General features: G+C 44.5%; 1 protein-coding gene across 2 annotated transcripts; it reads left to right on the top strand.

The window, feature by feature from the left end:
• The first annotated feature begins 1,614 nt into the window (after window positions 1–1,614).
• GZF1 (GDNF inducible zinc finger protein 1) lies at window positions 1,615–23,426 on the top strand. 2 transcript variants are annotated; one of them, XM_044291219.1, is made up of 6 exons: window positions 1,615–1,717; window positions 4,533–5,859; window positions 9,650–9,744; window positions 11,993–12,160; window positions 13,968–14,125; window positions 21,575–23,425. In XM_044291219.1, the coding sequence occupies exons 2-6, from the start codon at window positions 4,553–4,555 to the stop codon at window positions 21,905–21,907; spliced, it is 2,061 nt and encodes a 686-aa protein (XP_044147154.1). In that variant the 5' UTR covers window positions 1,615–1,717; window positions 4,533–4,552; the 3' UTR covers window positions 21,908–23,425. The 2 variants fall into 2 exon arrangements, with proteins under 2 accessions (XP_044147154.1, XP_044147155.1); XM_044291220.1 differs by having other exon boundaries at window positions 1,634–1,717; window positions 4,537–5,859; window positions 21,575–23,426.
• Window positions 23,427–26,394: the final 2,968 nt, after the last annotated feature.

Genomic DNA, 26,394 nt, shown 5'->3' with positions numbered 1-26,394 from the left:
GCGACCAAGGCACTCTTCAGCTCCTGTATGGAGGCGTTGACTTGGGACATGTTTGACTCCATGTACCCTTTTACCCAATCCACCACATCGTGGACAGATGGCTCCAACTGGGGGAGTGACTTGGCCCTACAGGGTGGGCAGCGGGAGAAATCGTACGAGTCCTCCAGGACAATCTGGCAATCATGGCACTGCAAGTGGCGCCTCTTGCCCGCGGATTTCCGGCTGGGGTCACGCTCTCCTCCGTCACCGGTAGACGACATGGCTGAAAATCAAAAAAAAAAAACACATGAATTTAACAAAATTCAAGAAAAATAGAGCTTAATCGCAAGTTTCAGGATCTTTACCCAGAAGATCCTAGCAAGCTCTTTATAATAAGACAACAACTGATTTACAGCACAGAGGTAACAAGACTCTCTAGCACCAAACCACACTCAAGGTTGACAGCAAGCTGCGCTCCAGGAGACTGAACCTGGAGCTTCACCAGGTTTAAATAGGGCTTCTTGGCGCCAAAACGAAAGTCCCGCCCCCAAGGGGGGCGGGGTAAACCTCCGATTTTAACTCCTTGAAAAACAAGGAAAAAGATCTCTGTATTAGGGCCCAGAAAGGGACCCTGCACATATTAAAGGCCCCTTGGCCTAATTTCACTAAAATACACCTCCGGCCGCGCTAACAAACGGCCGGAGCGAAAAACCGGAAGTGACGTTACTTAACGTCACTCCCGCAAGATGGCGGCGCCCAGCAACATGCGGGACGCCGCTTCACCGCTCCAGCCAACCATCCGTCGGCCGGAGCGAAAACCCGGAAGTGACGTAACCCGACGTCACTTCCGCAAGATGGCGGCGCCCAGCCGAACATGCGGGCACCGCTACCGCCGCTCCACCCCGAACAGAGGTACAACCTAGACAGGGCATAAGGAGACCAGCTAAGGCCGGAGGGTATCCTCCGGCCGCATAGGGGGAGCGGCACAGGTCCTATAAAGAAAAAAGGGAATCGCACTCTCTCCACCACAAGGATGGAGGAGTGCACCACCCGTCCCGTCCTGTCCGCAGGACAGAAAAAAACACAACAGCATGAGGGCTACGCCCCTCTTTATAGGGGGCAGGGAGGGCGTGTGCATGCCAGTGTTTTTTATTTTTATGTTTCATTAAACTTCCACCTGTCCTAACCAGTCCACAGGGGCAGAATACCCCATCTGTGCCACTGGTTAGGACGTAAGGGAACAGTGTTTTTTATTTGTTCATTAAACTTCCACCTGTCCTAACCAGTCCACAGGGGCAGAATACCCCATCTGTGCCACTGGTTAGGACGTAAGGGAATATTGAATTTACAGACGACCACTGTTAAGACGCTCATCGTCTCCTCCAGGCTTATAAATCAGGTCTATAACATTATTTTTATTCCTTCCCGGGAATTCACTATGTGCGAACACCGCCATTTTCTCGGCGCCCAAACACACTGTCTGAACACTAGACAATTAAAAGTAGTTGTTGTCCCCTGGCGATTGTTTTTGGCGATGATGTCACCAGGTAGTCTATGGATGACTATTTGCATAACGTGCTCTGATTGGCAGCGCTCTAGAAAGTGGGTGTGGTCGCAACACAGGAACGAGTTCTTCTGGGTTACCGTATATCTTCATCACTTCCGGTGCGCACCGTAATCACCTGTGACGGAGCGACACAGTGCGGCGCTGTACCGGATTACACGGTACAGCCGCCAGGTAGGTAACCTCCCGCCAGACGGGATCGGCTGTCAGTGCTGGCTCACCGGATTGTGTCAGCGACATTGGCCTGTGGCTCATAGCAAAGATCCAGTATAATAATACACGTCACGTGTCTGTGGAGCTCGTGCTCAGCTGTAACTAAGTCACATGATCAGCATCATCATTAATAATAAATTTATATTTATGTATACATAATTATACCTAATAATAGCTTCCTGGGTGCTGTAGTGTAGGGGGTAGATGCAAAGTAATAAAGACATGAATGATGTGCGGCACATTTTCCATTTTTCTACTCCGGTATAGCGTTAAAAAAAAGAAAGGAGGCTTTGGATGTGGCACCAGCACCGGCCAGTGGATCCCATTGACTGTAATGGGGCCCCTCAGGTTTCTGTTAGGTGTCCCCCATGCTGCAGTATTTTATGCTGCCTTGTTGGCGGAATCTGAGGCAGCCATTCCAATGGAGAGAGAAGTATCTGCTCACAAGAGCTGGCAGTGAAAGGGTAAAACCACAGTTTACACACGTTTGACATCTGAGACCTATCCTGACCATAGATCAGGTAGATTTGGTATGTCCTAGAGACAAGGTTAAAGTGGGTGGTGGTCTGAGCGCTGAGACCCCTAATGATCACTAGAACGAGGCGAGGGAAGCCCTGGCATAGTGTGCTCTCTCCTAGCTGTCCTCTGCAGTGAGCTATGTCAGCGCTTCTCTCTCTCCTCAGTCTATGATCGGTGGTGGTCTGAGCGCTGAGACCCCTAATGATCACTAGAACGAGGAGAGGGAAGCACTGGCATAGTGTGCTCTCTCCTAGCCGTCCTCTGCAGTGAGCTATGTCAGCGATTCTCTCTCTCCTCATCCTATGATCGGTGGTGGTCTGAGCGCTGAGACCCCTAATGATCACTAGAACAAGGAGAGGGAAGCCCTGGCATAGTGTGCTCTCTCCTAGCCGTCCTCTGCAGTGAGCTATGTCAGCGCTTCTCTCTCTCCTCATCCTATGATCGGTGGTGGTCTGAGCGCTGAGACCCCTAATGATCACTAGAACGAGGCGAGGGAAACACTGGCATAGTGTGCTCTCTCCTAGCCGTCCTCTGCAGTGAGCTATGTCAGCGCTTCTCTCTCTCCTCATCCTATGATCGGTGGTGGTCTGAGCGCTGAGACCCCTAATGATCACTAGAACGAGGAGAGGGAAGCACTGGCTTAGTGTGCTCTCTCCTAGCCGTCCTCTGCAGTGAGCTATGGCAGCGCTTCTCTCTCTCTCCTCAGTCTATGATCAGTGGTGGTCTGAGCGCTGAGACCCCTAATGATCACTAGAACGAGGTGAGGGAAGCCCTGGCATAGTGTGCTGTCTCCTCGCCGTCCTCTGCAGTGAGCTATGTCAGCGCTTCTCTCTCTCCTCAGTCTATGATCAGTGGTGGTCTGAGCGCTGAGACCCCTAATGATCACTAGAACGAGGCGAGGGAAGCACTGGCATAGTGTGCTCTCTCCTCGCCGTCCTCTGCAGTGAGCTATGTCAGCGCTTCTCTCTCTCCTCATCCTATGATCGTTGGTGGTCTGAGCGCTGAGACCCCTAATGATCACTAGAACGAGGCGAGGGAAGCCCTGGCATATAAAGTTGTTTTTTCCCTCTGGAGCTCTGTATGAGCACAGGTGGTGTCCGCGCCATTAAAAGGGATTATCCGAGATTTTAAAGAGATTATCCAAGCTCTGTAATGCCCGCGCCCCCCCCCCCCCCCAATATGCTCCCCGGCACCCGCGTCGCTTCATCTCCTTATTGAAAAGCAGCCAGTAGCAGACCGTGATGGGAACGAGACTCCCAAACATTGCTGGTAAAGCTTGGAAGGCTCATTCCCGTCACGGCCTGCTATCCCACCAGGGAGATGCAGCGGCGGACGTGCAATCATCAGAAGTGGCGCGGGTGCCGGGGAGCGAGGTAAGTGCAACCTCTGTGAGGGGCCCAGGCAATAGGGGGGACATTATAGATCTTGGATAACCCCTTTAATACTGATGACCTATCAGGATACATGTAGGTCATCAGTATCTGATCGGTGCGGTCCAATACCCGGGACCCCCGCTGATCAGCTGGCACCAGAACTCCTATGAGCTCCACGGCCTTCTCCCTGCTCACCAAGCACAGCGCGGTACATTGTATATCGACTGTGCTTGGTATCGCACTCAGCCTCGTTCACTTCTATGGCGCTGAGCTACACCTAGGCCACTTGGCAGATGAATGTGTCGTCACTGGCCTAGGAGAAGCTGCGAGAATGCCGCAGCACTCACAGGACCACTATTGCCTTCTCAAACAGCTGATCAGCGGGGGTCCCGTGTGTCCGACCCCCACCAGTCAGATTCTGATGATCTATCCTGAGGATAGGTAATCAGTATTAAAGTCTCGTAAAACCCCTTTAACATTGGGACAGGCTGCTGTGATGCAGCGCTCTGAATCACCACTGGATGGTGGGGTCCCGCTGTAATGGCATGAACAAAGATGACTTTGATCTTATCCGTTTAACTCCCTAGATGCTGCTGTCAGTATCTACCATGGCATCTAGGCAGTTATGTAAGGGTCTCCCTGTGACCGTGAGCCTCCTGCGAACACAATTGCGAGGGGCCCATGCACTGTCATGGCAGCCGGGGTCCTAACAAAGGGCCACAAACCTTTCATGACTGTATGTCCATTAGACTGTACCCCAGTAATAGCCCAATAGACAGCGTTACGGGGTGAGTGTGCTGGGGAGACATTTTCAGTGCCTGTGGACAACCCCCCGCACTGTCCCTGCATACAATGTGCGTTACTGATTGCTGTCCTTCTTCCAGCCAGGTAACCCAAGCCTACTATGATGGAAAGCCCAGCTGTTTTGCTTGAGTCCAAATCCTTGCATGTCCACCTTATGAATGAAATGCACCAACTTCGTCTGCACGGCCACTTGTGTGATGTGACGGTAGTAGTCGAAGAACAGGGGTCCAGAGTAGAGTTCAGCGCCCACAAATCTGTCCTCGCTGCCTCCAGTAGATACTTTAAGGAGGTTTTTATGAATGACGCTAATATGGGTGGCACCATTGTGCTGAATGAAATAACCGCTGCTGACTTCTCCTCGTTCCTGGAGTTTGTGTACACGGCTCGGATAGAAGTGTTTGAAGACCAACTGCAACGGATGATTGACCTTGGACATAAACTGAAATGTGTTGACCTTGCAGAAACTTGCATGCAGCATAAAAAGCAGCTGGAGGAGTCCGTCTGGTTGGACTTGCAAAATATTGTTGAATCCCAGGAGACAGAAGGGGATATGCAAGAACTGGCAAATTCTGTCCATGAGATCCACAACAAGGAGGTGGCTCCAGTAACCAATACTACCACAGACAATCCAAGTGCGCCGGAAGGTAATACTGGAAGCGAGTTGTGTCCAGAATCAACCACGGTTGATGAAAATCCCTCAAATCCTCCAAACCCCAAATCCAGAAGATCAAGCGGTCGCCTAGCTGGTAAAAAAGCTGTCGTTGAAATTCCTAAGAAAAAGTATACTCGGCGTCTCCGAGAGCAGCAGGACAGTGAAGAAGTCAGCTCCCCGTTGAATGGCCTAGGAAATGAAGGAAGCTCATGTAACGAAGAACCTATGGATGAGCAGACTGACTGCAGCATAAAAGCAGAAGATGACGATGAAGACAGTCCGTGTGAACTGGACGAGAGTGACAGAAAGTCAAACGAGGAAGGCAACAAAACCGGCGACGGGTATATGTGCCGCATCTGTGTGGAGAACTTTACAGATGAAAAAAGTTTCTTGAAACACTCCAAGCAGAACCATGGCAGCTCTGAAGAGGTTTATTTGTGTGAGATTTGCAGTCAGACTTTTGCCAATAGGTGCAATTTGAAAAGCCACCAACGTCACGTGCACAGCAACGATCGGCAATTCCCCTGTGAACTTTGTGGGAAAAAGTTTAAAAGGAAAAAAGATATTAAGAGGCACATTCTGCAGGTCCATGAAGGTGGAGGAGAAAGACACTTCTGTCAGCTCTGTGGGAAGGGATTAAGCTCCAAAACGGCTCTGAGGCTCCACGAGAGAACGCACACGGGGGACAAACCTTTTGAATGTAACCAGTGTGACGCGAAGTTCTCCCAGACGTCTGCCCTTAAAACGCATATGAGGTAGGAATGTTCAGAAAACTAGTTGCTGGTGAGTAAAAGAAATTCACCTCTGATTTGAAATCCCATCTCCTTCCTAGTGCTGGACATTCATGTTGTCTCGTGTGATATCTACCGGTATGTCTATATTTAACTATCTATCCACCCATCCATCTTTTATGTTGTTTTTGCTGGTTGTCCTGGACTTAAAAAAAATGGGCCAAGAGCAGGAAATGCGTTAAAATAACCAAGACCGCTGCTCTGGTGGTCCTTCCCGTATTTGTAGGTCTTCCAGTAGCGATGCTGTATTGTTCACCCACATGATCTCTGAGGCCGGTGATTGGGTTGTGCGAAAATAAGAACGAGTTCATTTGTTGAAAAATGAAAAGAATAAATAGCATGCCTCTACTTTCCCTCAGCGATCCATTGCAGAAGCTCTGGTGGTCCTCCTGCTTGTTACTTACAAGCTGCCAGCATGTAACCACTGCACCGGTCATGTGCCGTATTACCTGCATTATGATATGTGATCACTGCAGCCACCAGTTGAGATGTTGGCCGCTTGTAAGCAATAACCAGGAGGGTCACGGGAGCTTCTGTGCTGGGACGCCAGGGAGAAGGAAAAGGTGAATCCATGTCAGAAGTTTTGTTTGTTGGGGTCTCAACACCTGGACCTCCATCGATCAAAACTTCTGACATGTCACTATGACACCGTCAGAACTTTGTAAAGATGGTAGGTGCCCTTTAAAGGGATTGTTGAAGATTAGGAAAAATTGGGGCATGGGGTGGCATAAAAATAAGGATATAAGCATTCCTTGCAGGACGCTCACCGCTCCAGCTCTGCCGTGTTACTATGACATGTCAGAAGTTGTAAAAAACGATTATTGTCCTTTAGGCATTTATGGCACTGCTAGGATATGGTTTTAAAGCAACCGTCTGGTTTCAAATAAAAAAATTCCACACTGGCTGAAGAATGGAGAGTTTAGCGATGGATTCATGAGCAGGGCTGGACAAGCAGTAAGTATCTCAGACTATTGATGCACAGTGTGCATCAGGTGGTCTGAGAAGCACGTGGCCATCTTGGCAGAAACGGGTGCTGGGGACCGTGGTGCCATGGAGGGCGCCAGATAAATGCACTCTACTTTCTCCAGTGAGTATGAAGTTTCTTATGTGGAACTAGCGGGTCGCTTTAATGTCTGATGGATGAGGGTCTCTTCACTAAGTCTCCTGTTTATAAGGGTGCATTCAGACGACCGTATTTTTGGGTCCGCATCCATTCTGCTATTTTGCAGAATGGGTGCGGGCCTATTAATTTTAATGGAGCCGCAAAAGATGCGTACAGCACACCATGTGCTGCCCTCATCTGTAGTTCCGTTCCACGGCCCCGAAAAAAATATAGAGCATGTCCTATTCTTGTCCGCAATCCAGACATAGGGCTGGCCATGTGCGTTCTGTAAAATGCGGAACACATACGGCCGGTATCCATGTTTTGCGGATCTGCAATTTGCTGACCGCAAAAGACGTACGGTTGTGTGAATGTAGCCTTAGAATAAAGTGGTGCTTTCTTTTCCTGATGGGGCCGATCAAGCAACTTCTGAAAAGACCAAGTGGAGCTGGAATGATGTGCTGCTTTAATAGCGTAGATGCAACTTCATTTTAGTTGGAGTAGCAGTAGTTGGACCCCTATTCATCAGACACTGATGCCATATGTATTATATGCCATCAGTGTTTTAGTTCTTCTATACTTACCATTCATCAAAAAGCACAAAATGTGTCCAGCTAATTCCTCTAATGACGACCCACATGCATTCTTATGGCAGTCATTTACGAGCCCTAGGTCTGTCTATGGTGTCCTAGTGTTGCATGGGTGTCCATGCCAGGAGCACCCGGTACTTGGATGTCTAATGACAGCTCTGCTCCTAACTAACAGGCCTAATCAGAGAAGCCTCCAGTCCTGGTGATTAACCCCTAAGATGTTATGGTCAATAACGACCCTGACATCTAACTGTGTTCAGAGGTAGATGGTAACGTCTGTCACACTATTTGCTCCCCTGTGATGCAGTCTTAGGGCTGTTTCCGCTCCGTGAAAGAGTGCCAAGACCCGATGCGGACTGCAGAGGCACGGAGCAGTAACATGACTGATGATGCTCCGTGCCTCTCTGTGATCTCTTTACTACGAAATCACATTGAGATAAAGTTGTCACTGTGATTTCGTAGTAAAGAGATCACAGAGAGGCACGGAGCATTATCAGTCATGTTACTGCTCCGTGCCTCTGCTGTCCGCATCGGGTCTTGGCTCTCATTCACGCAGCGGATGCCACGCACGGCATCCGCTCGTGTGAAACAGCCCTTAGGGTGCTGAAGGTTGTTATGGAAGCCAAAGGCCTAACAATGGCATCTGGGTCCTTCATATATAGAAGCCTATTAGGCCCTGCAAGAGGCAAGGTTTAATATGCTGCCCATCAGTGTTAAACCTAATACAATACTTATGTAGTGTGTTATGTAGGTGATGTCCCCTTGTGGGACTAAAAAATGTTAACGAAAAAAAAAATCTAATAGTTTTTTTTTAGAACTAGTGTTTTTATTTTGCAGAAGTAGTAAAACATGATAAATGTCCTCCTTATTTATTTATTTATTTTTTTAAGTCTGCTGTGCCAGTTTTGTGGCATAAAATTAGCGCAAGTGATGCCCACATTGGACATTTGGTGCTAATTTAGTGGTTGGGCGAAAAGTAGCTCAGGATTTTAGATCACAACACCTAATTTATGATGTGCAACGTTTTAAAAAGTCACAAAAATTTCGCATATCCAGGGCAGGCAACCCCCGGGTGTATATCAACAGACATAGGGGACCACCACATTTGTGCCAAATATATTATTGCTTTGCATTCACAAAGCTAAGACAGACTTAAGATTCACACCTAAACCACCGCAAATGATAAATTCCCCCCTAAGTCTATTAGCCAGTCTTCAGCTAGTAAGCAGAGGCAGCGCTAGCCGCTTTTGCCCCGTCGTCTCAGCACCCGTACCCCCAACAATCAAGACGTCTGACATTTTACCATGACAGTTCAAAAGTTTTTTTTTTTTATGAGTTTTTTATTTATTTAAGTGACTGTCACAGGATGTACTGTGGCTGAGACACCCAGTAATCTGCTGTAGTCTCCAGGGAACTTGGCATAGTGTTCAGTATCCCTGCAGCGCCACCTCAGGGCAAATTAAGCATTACATATTGTCTGGTTGAAAACAATGACCTGCACACGTGCTGCACGTATAATCCACAGCAAGAAAGCCTCTTTGGGTAGCGTCTCTCAAGCTATTAGGTAAGTCCTTTACAAGGGATGCTTAGGACTTAATCGCTCAATAAGGTGTTGGACAGTCGGCTTCAGGCAATCATCCAGCCTCTTTAAAGGGGTTTTCCAACACTGACGTGTTTTAAATACCATTCTCACCCCGGCGGACCTTTGAAGGTAAGCATACTTGCCTGCTTCCCGCTGCTCGGTTCCGGCTCTGTGGGTCCACCGCTGTCTTCACTAAACTTTTGATTTCTGGCGTGGACGGCATCATAGTTGCCACTGCAGCCAATCACTGGAAAACATGTAATGGGTGACATCTGCAGCCAGATGCACGTTATAACGCTGCGGATTTCAGGCCACTCCACAGCAGATTTTGAAACAAAATGTCATTGTATTTTATTGAGAACGGAGAGTTGGTGCAGACGGCATATCCTGACTGTATTGGGCAGTTCATAGTTTATTATATATCAATATATAATTTAGATTTAATGTGTTTTTTTGTTTTGTTTTTTGTCCCTCATGCAGAATCCACACCGGAGAGAAACCCTTCGTCTGTGAAGAGTGCGGGGCCAAGTTCACCCAGAATCACATGCTTATTTATCATAAAAGGTGTCACACAGGTAATAATAATATACTGTATTCACATAGCGCCAACACATCAGAAACGCTTTAGAGTAGGGAAAGTAGCAAAATGGAAAGAATTCGTCAAAAATAAGCCAAAACGAGAGTTCCTTGCCCATAAGAGCTTCCATCCTAAATGGAACAGGAGGAATCGCACAGTACGTGCTAATGTTGTACTGTGGTAACCAGCAGAATTATTAGTGTTATGGTTTTTCCTCACGTTTAACATATACAGTGAGAAAATATAGGATATAAAAGTGTAGTCCATTGCACTTTTCCATCATACACAGTGCAGTAAAAAAAAAAAAAAATGTACGGATGCATTATTTTTATTTATTCTTTTACAAGGAAACCCTGTGGGGATGGGTGCCGCGTATAGTACTTGGGTTGACAGTGGTATATAAGGACATTTTCTTTCTTGTTATATGGTCGTTCAGAGAAGTAATTGTTTATTTAACCCCTTTTCAACATTCTCGGGGTCAAGATATGAGAAATAACTTGGATCCTGGCTGTTTAAAGGGAACCTGTCATGTTGAACATGGCGTCTGAGCTGCAGGCAGCAGGTTATAGAGCAGGAGGAGATGAGCAGATTGATGTATAGTTTTCTGGGAAAAGATTCAGTAAAACTTGTAATTTACTCATTTGCATTCCTGCTCATTCTGGGCTTTGCAGTCCAGGAGGCGGTCCTATCTGTGATTGACAGCTCTCTGTATACACAGTCATAGAGGGAAGGCTGTCAATCACTGATAGGACCATCTACTGGACTTCAGAGCCCCGGATGAGCAGGAATTTACGTGAATAGATTACAAGTTTTACTGAATCTTTTCCTACAAAACTATACATCAATCTGCTCAGCTCCTCCTGCTCTATAACATGTAGAATGCACTGCAGGTTCTCTTTAGCTTCCTTAGATGCTGCAGTCTGTTGCAATCACGGCCTCTGTGTCATGTTTGTCAAGAGGGGACTCTCTGTTAGCGCATTGTCTCCCCCATGATGCAGTGGTCCCCAGGGCTGCATCTTTAGTATGTCTATTAGGCCTTGCCAGAGACATAATGCACTGCAATACAAAGGTATTGCTGTATATTATAGCAGATCTGATCCCCTAGCGGGACTAATAGGATAATTACAAAAAGATTTAAAAATTCAGTCTGTTATTATTAGGGACAAATGAAAATTTTACATAATTTGTATCATCACATCCGTAACGACCCCAACTATAAAAGGATCAGGTTATTTATCCTGCGTGTGGTTAAAAACACACCTTTTTTTTTTCTCGCCTTCCAAAAGGTAAAATAATAAGTGACCAAAAAGTTGTATGTACCCTGAAATTCAAAATTCAAAAAAGTCAACCCGCAAAAAACAAGTTGGTATTGCTGTAATTGTAGTAACACACTGCTGCTTCAATGGAGAAGTAAAAATGTTACAAGACAAAAAAAACTTTATGAAGTTGGTATTGTAGTAATTGTAGTGACCCACAGAAATAAGTGAACACCATAGAAAACAAAACCAAATCCCTAGAAATTTCATACCCTAAAATGGCGCCATTAAAATATTACTCATCTCTTGCCAAAAAAAGTAAGGTTGATGAACAAAAAGTTATAGCCCTTAGGCCTCTTGAACATGACTGTATGCCCTCTGAGACATGCGGTACGTGAGCGGGCCATTGATCAGGAGCACACAGCATCATAGATTACAATGATGCAGTGGATGTCGGGCCTCCCGTGGGGCTATTGTCCCGCACTCTTAAGATCATATGAGTGCAGGACAGTAGCCGCGCAGGAGGCAAGACTTGCACAGCTTCATTGTAATCGATGATGCTGTGCGCTCCCGTGCACACGATCAATGTCGCTCCGGGGCATATGGCCCGCTCACGGACAGCATGTCTCGGATGGCATACGGTCGTGTGCAAGAGGCCTAAGGGCTATAACTTTTTGTTCATCGAGCTTACCTTTTTTGGCAAGAAATGAGTAGTATTTTAATGGCACCATTTTAGAGTATGAAATTTCTAGGGATTTGGTTTTGTTTTCTATGGTGTTCACTTATTTCTGTGGGTCACTAAAGCCTATGTCTCGGAGGGTATACGGTCGTGTGCAAGAGGCCTTAGAGGCGGAAGGGGTAAAGAAAAAATATAATAAGCATGTACTGAAGATCTAAACTGACTGGCGGTAAGCGGTCAGAAGAGATGTGTGTGGGGTGTGTACGACATCATAGTTATCTGTGTTTTCACGCCCTCTTTTATCGACACAGGAGAGAGGCCTTTCATGTGCGAGACCTGTGGGAAAAGTTTTGCCTCCAAGGAATATCTGAAGCATCATAATCGCATACATACTGGAGCCAAGCCGTTTAGATGTGACATCTGCTTGAGGACATTCGCTCAGAGGAATTCTCTCTACCAGCATAATAAAGTTCACACTGGTAATACAAAGAAATCGTCTGTTTTGGAGAAACCTGTATAAGAGAACTGTGTCTCCTGTTGAATGCTGGATCTGATTTGCAGGCGGCATGATATAGATCAGGAGGAGTAGAGCAGATTGATATATTGTTTTAAATGAAGGTATTCATTATAGCTTGTTTTTTATCCATTTAAGGCCTCATGCACACGACCATATTTTCGGGCCGTGCCTGATCCTCGTTTTATGCAGATCACATGTAGACCGACTCATTTCTATGGGACTGCTAATATACAGATGTCATCTGTGTTAGGGTTGTTTCGGGTATCGAATTTTCGATACCCAATTGATACTTTTGCCTAGTCTCGACCTCGATATCAGGAATTGCTTTTTTCGATACTAGGCTTCGCTATTGCGCAGTCTAGTATCAGAGAACAAGGAGCTCGCTGCTCTCAGCGCTCTCTGTGTTCTCCTCAGCAGCACAGGGGAGAAGGAAGCACTCTCTCCCTTCCCCCTGTGCCGCTGCCAGTGAGGAGAGAGGGGCGGGCGCACTGCGCCACCAATGAAAGCGAATGTTTGATACAAATCCCGGGAGCTGTGATCAGCGGCAGTTAACCCCTCAGGTGCCGCACCACCTCCTGTATTAAATGTTAATTATATTATCATTGGTGGCGCAGTGCGCCCTCCTCCCCAGTATTAAAATCATTGGTGGCGCAGTGCGCCCTCCTCCCCAGTATTAAAATCATTCGTGGCGCAGTGCACCCTCCTCCCCAGTATTAAAATCATTGGTGGCCACAGGGTCCCCTCCCCTCCCCCTCATTGGTGGCAGTGGCAGTTCGGATCGGAGGCCCAGCAGTGTAATCCTGGGGCTCTGATCGGTTACCATGGCAGCCAGGACGCTACTGAAGCCCCGACTGCCATGGTAAGCTCCCTGCTGCTGTATGCACTATGCACAGAGCAGCAGGGAGAGTGTGAGATCCTCTTCACTGTAATAGAGCTCTTTCCCCTAAGGGGGAAAATTAGTTACTAAATAAAAATAAATAATATAATAATAAAAAAAAAACCTAATTATTAAGTATAAATCACCCCATTTCCCAATTTTGCATATAAAATATATAAACAATAAATAAATAAACATATTACATATCGCCTCGTCTGAAAAGTCCAAACTATTAAAATATTTAAAAAATGTTCTATGCGGTGAGTGCCATAACAAAAAAAAAAAAAAAAAGTCATTTCGCCGTTTTTTTTTTTAGTCACCTTGTCCCCCCAAAAAGAGGATAGGACAGTTTTATTATAGGCCGGACGTTTCATAAAATGCGGAATGCACGCGGCTTTTTTTGGGTGTTTTTTTTTTTTTTTTTGCGTGGTATCGAGTATCGCAATACTTTTTTATGGTATGGAAACCAAATCAAAATTTGGGTATCGAAACAACCTTAATCTGGTGCTGTCCGCGTCTGTGTGGCCACGCCGCAGATTATAGTACATGTCCTATTCTTGTCCATTTTGTGAACAAGAATAGGCATTTCTACAAAGAAGTTGTGGCACGCACATGGCCAGTATTTTGCAGATCCGAGGCTTGCGGAGCACGATCCTCGGATCCCCTGGATCCAAACAGTGTGTAATATGATGGAAAAATGAATCCAGCCAGCAAAGGAGGCAATATGGACAATCACAGTACATTAATGAGTGCCTTGTATTAACTTTCTCTACATGATAAATGCCATTTGCTGAAGTGAGAGAACCCCTTTAAGGGAGACATGGGATAGGATACTGTTTGCTGGAAGGTACCATTTTGGTTCATGCCGTGTAATCTAACATTCTTCTTTTAGGGGAACGTCCATATTGTTGTAAACAGTGTGGAAAGCAGTTTACTCAGCTGAACGCACTACAGAGGCACAACCGGATCCACACGGGAGAGAAGCCTTTCATGTGCATCGCATGTCAGAGGACCTTTACAGACAAATCCACTCTCCGCAGACACACCTCAGTAAGACCTATTTGTTCTGTCCAGCAGAATGGACCACCTAAACAATATAGCCTTACAAAGCAGGGTCATAGTCAAGAATCTGTTTTATTCTGGAGAGGAGTACTCTCCCCGCTGCTGAGTATACATGTGGTGGGAGAGCGGCCCCCGCAAGAATACAACAGAATCCTATTGCTATATTCTTTGTAGGCCACTACTAGCCAAATGTCACAATTTTATTTTATTTTTTATTATGCCTTTTCGGCTAAAGGTACAGTGGATCTGTCCTCATGCTATGTTTTCCTTAAACAGGGCCACACAGAATGGGGACAGATTCACTGTAAGCTTTCTGGCTACCTTCAGCCACCACTAGGGGGAGCTTATTGTGTACAGATTTGTACAGCTCCCATTAAACTCAGAAATGCATCTGTGTGCAGTAAGCTCGTTATCACAGAATAATAGACCTTTTTTTTTTTTATATGTAAACTGAATATAAAAAAATAATATCTGTCCCACACAAGCACTGCATAGTATGGAGACAGGTCTGCTCACCAATTAGCTTTAGCCTAAACAGATATTAGGCCTTTTGCCTAATAGGAGTTATCAAGGAATATATATATTCATGAGAGAAGCGTGGCCTCTGATCTGATACCTGATCTGCTTTTAATTGTAAATTGGACATTCACTTTAAACCAAGTTAACCATATCCTTCAGGCAGTTCTCTGGAATTAGGGAAAAGTCTTTGCAACCTCCTTCCCCTCCCCCCAAATAAACAGCACCACTCTTGTCTATAGGCTGTGTCTGGTAATGCCGCCCAGACTGATTTGGGTGAATGGGGATAACCTTCCTTACCAGATAAACAGGATTTAAAGGGAGTTTGTCACCAGTGCCATCCCTATGCAACTAGAGGCATTGTCAAATTGGTTTTCCTCACCTGATCGTAACACTGCCCATGGTTTGTAGATCTGCAATTCTGCTAAGAAATTTAAAAAAAAAATTGTGCAGCGAGGGAGTTCCCGTTCCTCTCTTGCCAGTCCCACCCTTGGACCTCTGGTTCACAGAGCCAGGGGGTCATTTACTATTCTGAAATATGCCTGAAATTGTGGGTGTGGCATGGGCGGGGAAGGGGACGGCTCTGCAGGCCTGTCTTATTCATCATTTTCTCAAAAGCTGTCTGACACTTAGAACTGGCACTTGGTGCGCCAAAGTTATGGAGAGGCCGGCACCTCTTCATAACTTCGGTGGATCCTCTGCCAGCTATGGGGCTTTATTAAGACCAGTGTCTAAAACGCTAGTCTTAATAAATGTGCCCCATAATATTGCTTAGCTCTATCAATCATTGGTCCGAGGGAGGGGCTGGCAAGAGAAAGGAGAGGGGATTCTGTTTTTAGCAACATGCAAATGAGGCTTTAGTGCAACAAGGATGTCGCAGTTTCCCTTGTTGCACTAAAGCCTTATTTGCATGTTGCTAAAAACGGAATTTCCCATTCACCACCTTGGCGGTATAGTATATGAGAGATTGATCATTGACCTCTGTAGGGGGAGGAAACAGAGAGGTTAAATTTCCCCCTCCCACCACCCACCTTAGTGTTTTCCTGCCCCTACAGTGGCCAGGACATCTCTGCTTATCAGGAGGTGAAAAAAGGAACGTCTCGATACTGTTTTATTATTTTCTAACAGGGTACTCATCGGGGCTGGGGCCTACCTTGATTTTTATTTCCCTGTAACAGTTCCCCTGCTCGCCGGCGGTCACTTACCAATGCTGAGCAGGGGAAATCATGCGGGCCTCGCGTCTGTTGATCGGACGCCTGTCCCTGCCCGCTGCATCTCCATTCGCACCTTCCTTTCCCCTAGTGGGAATAAGCAGGTGCAGGCCGGGAATACCGCGCATGTGCAGGCGTCCGAAGTTAGTTCCTATCTTGTGGGATGCGCGGACGTCTGACGTCAGTTCCGGTCACGTGGGAGGCGCAGCGTTCCCGGAAGTGTGGTTACTGGATATCTGGTATAAAGCCAGCATGGAAGCCACGGTGAGCCTGATCTGAAGTCTGATGATGTCGGCTCCTGAGTTGCCTAGAGAGGTTGATGCTCCAGCGCCAGTAATAGTAAGTCCCCTCAAGGGGAAAAGTATTATTCTCTGCGTATTATTATTCTCTGTATTCTCTATGTATTAAAACTTTGGGGGACATTAGGGGCTCTTTTATGGTATATATTCCACCTCAATTAGAGGGTTAATACTTGTTCCTTTCTTATGATAGGTCTCTAAGGAGGCTCAAAGGAAACCTAAAAAAAAAATCTCAAATGCATTTCTTGTTTTAAGAAACTACCTGAGAATTATTCTAAGAAGCTATGCAAAGACTTCCCTGACTTCACTAAAAGAAACAAGCCTGGGTCCTATTCCCCCTAAAAGACAAAAGATGGCGGCACCCTCCTCCTCCGATTCTGAAGATTTAGCGGACAAGGCAGCTCAATCTAAACAGTTGGAAGGATGATGATCTCCTCTGAGAAGGAGAAATTGTTAAGGATGCTAAAAAAAAATTTTTTTCAACTGAACAAATGGGGGATCTCTTAAAGGCGGTGAGAACCACTATGGGCATTGAGGATATCCAAAAACCTCACTTTATTCAAGAGGAAATGTTTGGCGGGTTAAGAACCAAACACTCTAAGGTACTCCCTATAAATGAAAATATCAAGGAAATGATCCTAGACAAATGGTCTGATCCAGAGAAACTTCTAGGTATATCAAGAGTTCAAAAGTCGCCTCTTATTTGATCCCTCTGAATCACAAGTATTTGACAATACACCTAAAATTGATGTACAGGTAGTAAAGGTAAACAAAAAGACCTCTCTTCCATTTGAAGACTCCTCCCAGTTAAGAGATCCAATGGAGAGGAAGGCAGATGGTCTTTTACGCAAGTCCTGGGCAGCTATGTATAGCGTTAAAACAGACATAGCCGCCACATCTGTGGCAAGATCGATGTACTTGTGGTTAAATGAGCCGGAGGGTCATCTAAAAAATAAAACCCCAAGGGAGGATATTATAGAATTATTACCCTTACTAAAATAGGCCACTGCTTTCCTGACAGACTCATCTGTGGAAACAGTAAGATTCTCTGCTAAAGATGTAGCTCTCTCTAATACAGCAAGGAGAGCCTTATGGATGAAGTCATGGTCGGGTGACAGCCTCAAAAATGAAATTGTGCTCCATCACTTTCTCGGGAGAATATGTCTTTGGTCCTGTCCTCGACAGGATTCTCGAGAAAGCGACAGATAAGAAAATAGGATTTCCAGTGGAAAAACCCTAAAGAAGAAAATTTCCTTTTCGTCCCTACAAGAAAGATCATACAGGGGAAAAGGAAAAGACAGTAAGGTGGAGCTACCCGAAGGGTGGTCAAGATAAACAATGACGCCAAAATTGGGGAAGACTAAGAAAGTTCACAAATCAGTGGAAGGAAAGAACATCAAATCCCTGGGTACAAAACATTGTAGAGAAGGGATACAAAATAGAATTTACCCTCTTCCCCCTCGTCAAAAAGTCTGTCTCAAAACATCTGGAAGGGTGTTCAAGACATGTTACGACTAGGAGCAGTTACGCAGGTTCCCTCAGCTCAAGAAAAGGAGGGTTTCTACTCGACCCTCTTTCTTGTATCCAAACCGGATGGATCCTTCAGTACTATAATCAATTTAAAACGGCTAAACAAAAATATTCTGTACAGGAAGTTCAAAATGGAGTCTCTCTCATCCACGATTCCGTTAAGGAAGAATGCGCTGATGTGCACTATCGATTTAAAAGACTCATATTATCACGTCCCAGTTCAAGAGCAGTGCCAAAAGTTCCTAAAATTCGCAGTAAAAGATCAAAAAGAGAAAATTTGTCATTTCCAGTTTACAAGTCTCCCTTTCAGTATCACCTCAGCCCCCAGGGTCTTTACTAAGATCATAGTGGAGATGATAGCTCACCTCAGGAAACAAGGTCTAATAATAATGCCGTATTTAGATGACATCCTAATTCAAAGGAACAGATGCAAAGCGGAGATCAGGGTTGGATTATAAATCAAAAAAAATCCTGTGTTCATCCCCAAACAAGGATAAAATTCTTGGGTATCCTCCTAGACTCAGTCAGGCAGTCCTCTTTCCTCCCAGAAGAGAAGATATTGGGCCTGAGACAGAAAAAAATAATAATCCAAAAACAAAATTTTTGCCCAATCAGAGATGTAATGAGTTCTGACGTCGTGCATATCCTCAGTCCCTTGGGCACAGTTCCACTTCAGAACCTTCCAGAACTGACTATTGAAGGTTTGGGACAAAAGACAGGTTTCGTTAGACAGCAAGGTCCAGATCCCGGTGTGGGTAAAATCATCCCTCACATGGGGGACAAGGTCCTCAAATCTCGACAAAGGCTTGGTCTGGCAGAAAATACCATGTATCCAAATTCAAACAGATGCAAGCAAATCAGGTTGGTCAGCATACATACAGTGGGGCAAAAAAGTATTTAGTCAGCCACCAATTGTGCAAGTTCTCCCATTTAAAAATATGAGAGAGGCCTGTAATTTTCATCATAGGTACACTTCAACTATGAGAGACAGAATGGGGGGAAAGAATACAGGAAATCACATTGTAGGATTTCTAATGAATGAATTGGTAAATTCCTCAGTAAAATAAGTATTTGGTCACGTACAAACGAGCAATATTTCTGGCTCTCACAGACCTGTAACTTTTTCTTTAAGAGGCTCCTCTGTCCTCCACTCGTTACCTGTATTAATGGCACCAGTTTGAACTTATCAATATAAAAGACACCTGTCCACAACCTCAAACAGTCACACTCCAAACTCCAATATGGCCAAGACCAAAGAGCTGTCGAAGGACACTGGAAACAAAAGTGACACACTACGCCGCCAGCGACTCAAATCCTGCAGTGCCAGACGTGTCCCCCTGCTAAAGCCAGTACATGTCTGGGCCGGTCTGAAGTTTGCTAGAGAGCATTTGGATGATCCAGAAGAGGATTGGGAGAATGTCATATGGTCAGATGAAACCAAAGTATAACTTTTTGGTAAAAACTCAACTCGTCGTGTTTGGAGGAGAAAGAATGCTGAGTTGCATCCAAAGAACACCATACCTATGATGAAAATTACAGGCCTCTCTCATCTTTTTAAGTGAGAGAACTTGAACAATTGGTGGCTGACTAAATACTTTTTTGCCACACTATAGAAGGAAACTTCTTTCAAGGTCTTTGGCCAAAGAGAGTTGCAGAAAAATCCATTAAACTACACAGAGCTAAAAGTAGTATGGAAAATGCTAAAAGCTGTGTCAGGATGCTTAGAGGATCATCATATAAAGATTCTGTCCGACAACATAACAGCTAAATCTTATTTGAGATGACAAGGTGGAACGAGATCACAGGATCTGATGAGGCTGTCGGAAAAAATATTATCCTTTGGGAGAAAGAGAAACGTAAAATCAATTTCTGCAGTTCACGTAAAGGGTTCCCAATCTCTCAAAGGGCAGACTTCCTGAGCAGGAAAACTGTAGACCAGGAAGAATGGTCTCTGAATCAGGAAACATTCAACCTCATAGGAAAAAGATGGGGTTCTCCAAGCATAGATCTATTCGCTTCAAAAACAAATGCAAAAACCTGCAAATTATGCTCCCTAAATCCCAGGGACAACCCTTGGGCAATAGATTCCTTCTCCCAGACCTAGGATTGGAACTTGGCTTATGCGTTCCCTCCATTTCAGCTGATCCCAAAAGTGGTTTAGAGAATCATTCAGGACAAGACCAAATCTCATTTTGATAACACCATGGTGGCCAAAGAGAATCTGGTTCTTGGTTCTCAAAAGGTTGTCGAGCCAGGACCCTTGGATCCTTCCCTACAGAAAGGACATTCTAACACGAGGCCCATTGATTTATCCACATCCGGAATTCTTCAGGTTATCAGCCTGGATCAGAAATCCTAAAAAGACAAGTCAGATAAAGTGATCCCCACGCTCAAAGCCTGTAGAAAAAGGGTCACTTCGGCAATTTACTTAAAGATCTGGAGAAAATTCTGCACCTGGTTGGGAGAGACAGATCCAAATCGGTATCCTCCAAATATACAAGAAATCCTAGAATTCCTTCAACGGGGGTTAGACATGGGTCTTCGTCCATCTAACCTAAAATTAAAGATTGCGGCCCTAAGCGTATTTTGGGACTCAAATTTGTCGGAACATAGATGGATAAAAAGATTCAGCAAGACAGCCACTCGTTTGACGCCCCTTATCAGACCTCGTGTACCATCTTGGGATTTAAACATAGTTCTACAAGGCCTAACATCTAGCCCTTTTGAACCTCTGATTGAAGCCTCGGTAAAATTTATCTCGCTCAAAACAGTCTTCCTTGTAGCCATTACCTCTGCTAGGAGATTAGGCGAAATTCAGGCCTTATCCATTAGACAACCCTATTTTAACTATTGGGGACGATCGCATTATTTTCAAACCAGATCTGGGGTTCTTGCTGATGGTAGTTTCCATATTCCATAGGAATCAGGAAATAGTTCCTCCCTCATTCTGAAAAAAAAAAAAAACATCAAAAAGAGGAAAATTTCCATTCCCTAGATGTTAGACGAACTGTTATGATATATAGAAGTCTCTAGGGAGTTCAGAAGAACTGACAATCTTCTAGTCCAGTTTGCGCGCAAAAATAAAGGGAAAGTAGCCTCAAAAGCCTCCATTGCCAGGTGGATAAAACATACGATCTGTCATTTTTATCGTGTCCCAAATCTTGCTTGCCCGGTAAAAATTAAGGCTCATTCCACCAGGGCAGTCTCTTCATCCTATGCCGAAAAAGCGGGTGCATCTTTGGACCAGATATGCAAAGCCGCGACCTGGTCAAATGTGCATACATTTATTAAGCATTATAGGCTCGACTTGTCGGGATCTTCCGAATTATCCTTTTGGTAGGAAGGTACCCCTAAAATTGATGATCTATTACGTCTCATATACTATGCCGTCATGGGAGTGAAATGGGAAAAACGTAATTAGACTTACCGGTAATTTCTTTTTCATGAATCCACCATGACGGCACAGAATTCCTACCCAATAAATGTTATATTACCTTTAGTATGAAGAAATACAAAAAAAAATATAAAAATATATATATCTTCCTGGGCACTATAGTAATTTAAAAACTGTGGTGGGAGGGGGGCAATTTAACATTTCTGTTTCCTGCCCCTAACAGAGGTCATGGGTCAATCTCTCATATACTATGCCGTCATGGTGGATTCATGGAAAAGGAATTACCGGTAAGTCTAATTCAGTTTTTCTCTGTAGGGGACCCGTAGCCCCCAAACCAAGTGCAACATTGTAATCAGGTGAGGAAAACCGATTTCACAGTGTCTTTAGTTACATCGGGATGTCACTGGTCACATTCCCTTTAACATATGTCATGTCCTCACAGATTGTATACGAGCACTTATAGCTGTTTCTGACATATTTGTTACAGATCCATGATAAAAATACGCCTTGGAAATCATTCCTAGTTGTTCTAGATCCAAAAGCTGAAGAAGGACAGAAATCAGACGTCACCGAAGATGATGGCGAAGAGTCCCCAAAACCTGCAGAAAAGCTAAATTACACAGAGAACGGTCACTACCAGAACTTGACTGTGGTGCCAGGAACTGTGGATTTATTGCAGGAAAACACTACCTCCATTCTAGGCTGCAAGACAGACTGCACCATAATACCTCAAGAGGTGTACATAGCCACTTCACTTAGCCACCTGACTGTCCTCCACACGCAGACTGAATCTATTCAGGCAATGGTCAACTTGGAGTAATCCAGTCACGACTGCTGCAAGTAGATGGGGCGTGGTGATGGGGGCTAGGACGAGATCACTTCTAGAAGCCGTCTTACCATTTTACCTCATTTTGTAAGATTCCAGAAACTTTTTGGTGCACCAAGGGAATGCTCAATTATTTTTGTATGCAAACAAAATTTTTTTTTTGTTCATTAATCAAGAATGAATTTCTATTCCAGCCAGTGCTGCGTCTGTTCCTTTAAAAGCTGTTGGGGCTTAGTACATTAGTACATCATGAAGCATTGTTCTGGGGAAGTTGTAAGCCAGGTACCTTTTACTTAATTCATTTGATGGAAAGTACCCCCAAAGCTGTGATCATACACTCTGCACATTAACAGCACAATATAAGGACAATGTATGTGCCTCACCCCCCCCCCCGGTATGCGATGTACCACCTTGGGTTCATGTACCACAGAACCTATAATATAGAGTTTCCTGTGGTCACTGAGGAGGATGGTGACAATAAATTTAGTGATTTCTCAATTCATTAAAAGGTTTAGACATTTATGTAATGTCCATCAGAAGAGCATGGATCCCGTAACTCAGTAGAAGCTGTGCACGAGATCCTTCGATCCTGGCCATCTAGCCACTTATATGGGAACAGTGCTGACCATGGTATTTAAGTAGTTTACAAGTGTTATTAAAAAAAAAACACAAAAAGTTTGTCCTTTACAAAATATTTTCTTATTTAAAAAAAATAACGTAATAAAGTACCCAACTATTGTATGAAAATAAATGACAACTCATCCTCCAAAAACAAACTCGTAAAGCCCTGTGGGCTGTAAAAAGAAAATAAATAAATAATGGCTCTCAGAATGTGGCAACACAAAAGCAAATGATTTTAATAAGTACTTTATATTGCCATAACGCTCTAAATTTGGTATCATTGTAATCACACTGATCCACAGAATAATGTTTTATTTATGACACAGAGTGATGGTCATGTTTCTCAGAAAGCAGTGATTACTTAAAAAAAAAATAATAATGCATTTTTAAAGGGATTTTCCAGGATTTTTATATTGATGGCCTATCCTCAGGATAGTCCATCAATATCAGATTAGCGGCATCCGCATTGACTAGCTTTTCCCGAGGTAACTGGTGCTGGAAAAAGATGCCGTCCATTGTGTAGTGGATATAGCAGGCTACTGCAGTGCTGCTCCCCCTCGCTTCGAGGGGAGCAGTGCTTCAGTTACCAGTTCTGGCCACTTCAGCCACCCTGCAGAGTAAGAAGTGAAACTGTTGCTGAAGGAGACTCATGCTTAGCCAAAATGCTGATGGACCAGGAGACTACTGACCAATGTTTGGAGGCAAGGGATGATGTGGAGAAACGTGTAATGCCACAACGATTGGAAGTGATGAGAAGAATGAGATTGGGGTCGCAATCGCAATATATATAGGTGAGCAGAACAAGTAAAGGGGGAAATGTTGCAGCGATGGCTGCCTATTTGATACCATAGAAAATAAACTATTGTCCATAACTGGTTGTCCCACTTGTTTAAGATCAAAAGATGGAAAATGAGTGATGGAAGTTCCCTCTACAATATCTGAATTTGAACGCCAGCTCCTCAACAAGTGTCCCCAGGCTTACCATGTGCCAAAAGCAATGTCATGGGGAATGTTGGGCTGTGTTGTAGTAGTGTGGCATTCTTCTCTTCACCTAGCCAAAAATCCTGTCTGTGACCAGATAAAGGTTGAACATCAAACAGAGCTGCCGAAACCCTTCTCACATCCCCTGGGCAATGGGTGCACAATTTGGCCAGGCAGCCCCTCAGTTTTATTTGCAAAATCATATGGCTGTTGGCCACTGGATGTGAGCAGGGTTTCGGTAACCACGTGGGCACCACAATATGTGTCCCAGCTAAAATTGTGTGAAGGATGTGCACTTTCCATAAATGTTTTTGGAAGATTTGGAGCCGAGTGTACCCAGCTATTTCTATATCTGCTCTAAAAATGACCTCTGATATTGAAGGGCTTGACTGTTCCCCCAATACATTTTATGAAGAGTGCTGCATGCATGGTCGGTCAAAGTTCTGTGCAACGACCCCATGTGGTTCCCTGTGGATGGACCCCACAATAACATTTATAAACCTATGAAAGTCTGAATATAATATAGCATTTTAGACATTGATTAAGATCTGTTGCTTATATCAAATTAAGGCATCTTCAAAACCCACAGTAAATGTTTTAGTGTCTCAGTATTACATAGTCAAAGATAATATCTTAAAACGTAAAGAATTACTGTATGTTCTTAGGGCCAACTGTGAAGAGCATTATTGTTATATTGGCGAAGGAGGTCCATTCATTGGGACCCCCACAATTTCTTAGGAGCCCGCATTCAACCTGCCCACTGGACTTGGACCCCCACCAAAGTAATATTTGTGTCCTACCCAGGTGATAAATGTGTCTAGCTGCTATTACACCTGAAGGCTCTACTTTTTCTGCAACTGCCGCACCCTCTCTACTTTGATGGACAAGGGCGGGTGTGATGATGTTTACACTGCCTGGCCCTGCTAATCAAGGTGTGGAGGGAGCAGCAGTTGCAGAGAGAGCAGAGCCTCGAGGTGTAACGGCAATGCTCCCGTTTCTCCTAGAGTCTCATTTGCAGATATTGAAAGTTCATTTTTCTTAGCAATGCACATGTGAACATGAAACCAACACAGATGCCAAGCACACATGCAACAGGTCAGCCGGTTTCATAGGCACAAATCTGCTGACAGGAGCCATTTAAGTCACGCTAACAGGTAAATTAATGAAGAGAAAACTGAACGACCTAGAATTCTGCCGAGTGCAGAACTTCAAATGATAACATTCTTCTGCTACATCTTCATATGTCACTGACTACAGGTGTAAATGTGAGGTTCTTAGCGCACATTTTGATGAAATTGTGCAAGCCCATCTGCCACGTCACGGTGACCTCATTCAGATGGGCCCCTACACTAAGACTTTATGTATAAGAAATATGTACCCCTCCTACAGACGAGATCCCAGAGATCACGTTCTTAGAGACTGCACTGGAACAGTGAGTATATAAGGTTCGCGCTTCAGTTATTCGGTCAGTTATTGTGAGCCCAAACCAGTAGTGAAGCCTACACAGAGAGGAGGTACAATGGGAAGATTTGTACTTGTTCTTTGTTTTTGACCCGCACCTTATTTTCGCAAACAATAACTGATGGAAATAACTGAAGTGTAAGCTCAGCCTCAGAAGGGTATCTCCTGCCCTATAAAGTGTTAGTGTAGAGACCCATCTTGATAAGACCACAAAATGGTTCATGGGATCAAAATAGTTATTTAAAAATTGTGCAATAAGATCACAATGGACACAACATTACTGTTGTAACATTGTCCTAGTTTATACACAGGCCCTAAGGGAGCAAATACACAGTGCAGCTGGGGGCCACACGGAATGGCTCTGGGGGCCACAGGTTGTGCAACACTGTTCTAGAAAAACTAATTTTACAGTAAGTTTGCAGTCCTAGAGTTAACTTATTATTCCTACCACTGCTATAAACAGAAGATAAATGTATTAAAAACTTCAGTACTTTTTTTTGGCACATTGCTGCTCACAACCAGACTCTGTACAGAGAACTGCAACATGGCTCCTTTCAAGTGAATGAGGAAGGCATTACACAACCAACCCATTGCTTGGCCAGTGCTGCAGCTCCTTCATTCTAGTGATAATTGGGAGCCTAAGAAGTCCTACCCCCACTGGTCAGCAAGTTATGGCATATCTAAGGCTGGATTCATATCACATTTTTGTGTTCTATTTTACCCATACAAAATAAAGTATATGTTAAACGAATGCCTCAGATTGATGCCAGTTAGTGGCACCTATAACCATATGGTTCCATTGTAAAAAAATAAAAATAAATACTTACTACATGTTTGCATCCTAAAGTTTTTATACAATAGAACCATTGTCGTTTTGTATCCCTTTTTTCCCCCCAACGTATTTGTTAGAACAACCCCTTTAACTTATCACTATTTATTCATACAGTAATCTAGACACAAAAGACTCTGATAAACTAAATGTAGGCTTTTCCATCAGTAAAATCACTAATATTAGCTCACGGTTAATAGCCACCCATAAAAAAAAAAAAAAAAAAAGCATACTGCGCAGCCTACATTGTTTGCAAGACAACGCAGCATAGAACAGTGCAGTTGACTGTATTCTACCATACAAGAGAAAAACCTAGATATATCAGCATGACTAGGGCCAAAAGAAAACGTTTTGCCTTCTCTTTGGTGAACGGAGGCCTTTGTATGCAAATGACATATGCACCAGGAACTTTCTGGATCCACACACCAAAGACACTGTGGACAATGCCTTAGGCTACTTTCACACTTGCGTTCGGGGCTCCGCTTGTGAGTTCCGTTTGAAGGCTCTCGCAAGCGGCCCCGAACGCATCCGTACTGCCCTAATGCATTCTGAGTGGATGCGGATCCGCTCAGAATGCATCAGTCTGGCA

Source organism: Bufo gargarizans, chromosome 4 (genome assembly GCF_014858855.1).
Source record: "Bufo gargarizans isolate SCDJY-AF-19 chromosome 4, ASM1485885v1, whole genome shotgun sequence".
Taxonomy (NCBI): domain Eukaryota; kingdom Metazoa; phylum Chordata; class Amphibia; order Anura; family Bufonidae; genus Bufo; species Bufo gargarizans.
Note: the sequence above shows the minus strand (reverse complement) of the source record. Positions and strands in the feature narration are given on the sequence as shown.